The 2,665-nt window shown below is 36.3% G+C and overlaps 1 protein-coding gene across 1 annotated transcript; it reads left to right on the top strand.

Moving 5' to 3' along the window:
• The first annotated feature begins 45 nt into the window (after positions 1-45).
• LOC107092505 (stonustoxin subunit beta-like) lies at positions 46-900 on the top strand. Its single transcript, XM_015387022.1, has one exon. The coding sequence runs from the start codon at positions 46-48 to the stop codon at positions 808-810; it is 765 nt and encodes a 254-aa protein (XP_015242508.1). The 3' UTR covers positions 811-900.
• The last annotated feature ends 1,765 nt before the right edge of the window (positions 901-2,665 follow it).

Raw genomic sequence — 2,665 nt, forward strand, 5'->3', positions numbered from 1 at the left:
AAGCTGGAGCAGGAGATCACTGAGCAGAATGACAAAGGACCTCAGATGAAGCAACTCTTAAACTCAGAGTATCACAACCAGTTTCTCCACAGCTACCCCTCACTGTCAGCACTCAGTGAGTCTACACACTCATCCAGCATCAATATCCGTCCTCTGAGACACTTTGAGGATGTGACAGCAGCTGTTTCAGAGCTCAGAGATAAACTACAGGACATTCTGAGAGACACATGGACAAACATCTCATTGACAATCACTGGGGAGGAGGTTTTACTTTCAGAACCAAAGAGAAGAGCTGAATTCTTAAAACACTCTTGTGAAATCACACTGGATCCAAACAGAGCACACATTAACCTGAAGTTATCAGAGGGGAACAGGAAGGTCACAGGGATCGGTGTTATTCAGTCATTTTCTCACCCAGACAGATTCACTGATAGGTGGCAAGTTCTGAATAGAGAGACTCTGACTGGCCGTTGTTACTGGGAGGTGGAATACAGTGGAAGAGTTTATGTTGCAGTCGCATACAAAAGTATAAGGAATGACAGTGAATTTGGATGTAATAATGAATCTTGGGCACTAGATTCTTCCCGGTCTAGATTTGGTCACAACAAAATCTGGACCTCCATCTCAGGTCCAGTTTCCTCTAGAATAGGAGTGTACCTGGATCACTCAGCAGGGATTCTGTCCTTCTACAGCGTCTCTGAAACCATGACTCTCCTCCACAGAGTCCAGACCACATTCACTCAGCCGCTACATGCTGGAGTTCGGATTCGGTCAGAGGGATCCTTTGCAGAGTTCTGTAAACTCAAATAGATTTGCATAGTTCTGATGTCTGCTTCGACGTTCTTTTCTTTCTTATTTTTAATCCTATAATCCGTTTGTTCCTGGATCCATAAAGTTTATCACTGCTAATGTTTTCTTTCATTCTTGCTATGAAAATAAACTCATAAAAAAATGGAATCTGCTCTGCGCTTTTCTTAGTAACAGTATTAATGTATTCAAATGTTCTGTTTCCTTGTCCTTGTTCTGCCGAACAAATGTTCTTGTTTGAATAAATTTGTTTGAATCCAAAGTGGACTTGCCTCTGTTTTCATATTTTAATCAGAAGAACAAAACTAAAACTAACAACTTAGAACCTATGTTGTTTTCTGCTAAATCTGCAGCTGAGGCTGCTGTTGTGATCTTGGCATGCTTTGGAGCAAGCTTCACTATACACTAACCTTAAATCAAACTTGCCAGACATAACTGAACATCTCACAAATGTTGTGCTGCACACTGCTGCCCACCTAGACCGTGAGTTTCCCCTGTCTGTCTGCACAGTGTGTTGTACAGTAGTGATTCATGTTGGGAGCTACTTTTAATAGTCAACAATAAAAACAAATGCAAACTGTTTGTTGAATCAATGCCCTTCATTTTCAAATGTGATTCTGTCAGTCGAGGTATTTCTCACACTAATAAGCACAGAAAGAAGTCATTGTGCATGGACCCTGACACAGACTAAGGAAAAATCTGAGTGTGAAAGACCCCTGTAAGAAGACCAACCCGTTTTCTTGTTTTTATGTAAATTTGAGAATGATCACTTTTTTCACTGACCTTTTTTTTTTACTTTCCATGCTCAGGACTTAGACGTTGTTAAAGAGATCAGCATTTTGTGCTTATTTTATTTATTTGATTTAGCCAACACAATATAAACTGAAATTCATCACAAAACAACACAATTTCACTTAAACAAACATTTTGTTTACCTATACCGTTTGTTGATCTTGTGTGAGAACATTTTTGGTGTTTTTTATAATATATATATATATCAAATTAAATTTTCTGTGGTTATTTTTATTAGGTTGATTTTTTTTTTTTTTTTTTTTTTTTGGCACTAGTGGCTCGTTTTTATGGACAGTAGGCTGACAGGAAAGGGGGTATGACAGAAGGGGAGAGACAAGCGGGAAAAGACCACAGGCCAGATTCGAACCCGGTCGCCCGCGTTGAGGACTTACTTTGTTTTTTAATATTAGTTCAAAATAGCCTAATTCTAGTTCTTGTTATCTATTAAGGGAAATCCATTTTTTTAGACTTTGAAAGTTTGTTTTACTTATTTTTTTTTAATTTTAATTTTTTTTATTCAGTCAATAGTATATGTAAATTACTCCTGCAATGAAAATAAATAATGAATAAAAAATTAGCAGAAAGACGTAGAAACTTGTATTTACCACCGTTTACTTAAAAAGAACATTTGTTATTCAGTTCAGAAGACTGTTAAAGATATAAGTCAAATACACAAAAAGTAAAGAAAAATAAAACACACAACTAAATGTTAGCTTATTAAACACCATACTGTATATGGTAATCATAATGATTTTCACATTTCTTTAAATGTGGAAATCATCACTGTCAAACTGGTTTATTAACCCTCTCAAGCTCAAATTTTGTTGTAGTTGCAGGAAAAATTTTATATTTGGAGAAAATGATCATATAGGGTAGTAATATACAATTCAGACTTTTTTTTGAGAGAGACCTTCACATGCAATGAATTCTGCAGATTTACAATAGTGGCCCGGAGTGGTAAATTCACACTGAAGACTGAATCTGATATGAACGTTAACTTTATTTGAATGTCACAAACAAAAAATTAACAAAACAAAAATTTTCTCTCCCAAATTAGAGACAACCT

Source organism: Cyprinodon variegatus, unplaced genomic scaffold, assembly GCF_000732505.1.
Source record: "Cyprinodon variegatus isolate N-32 unplaced genomic scaffold, C_variegatus-1.0 Scaffold17, whole genome shotgun sequence".
Classification (NCBI taxonomy): domain Eukaryota; kingdom Metazoa; phylum Chordata; class Actinopteri; order Cyprinodontiformes; family Cyprinodontidae; genus Cyprinodon; species Cyprinodon variegatus.

What these genes read in the sequence shown, in the direction of transcription:
- LOC107092505 (XM_015387022.1), top strand. Translation starts at nt 46, where the DNA reads ATGAAGCAACTCTTAAACTCAGAGTATCACAACCAGTTTCTCCACAGC.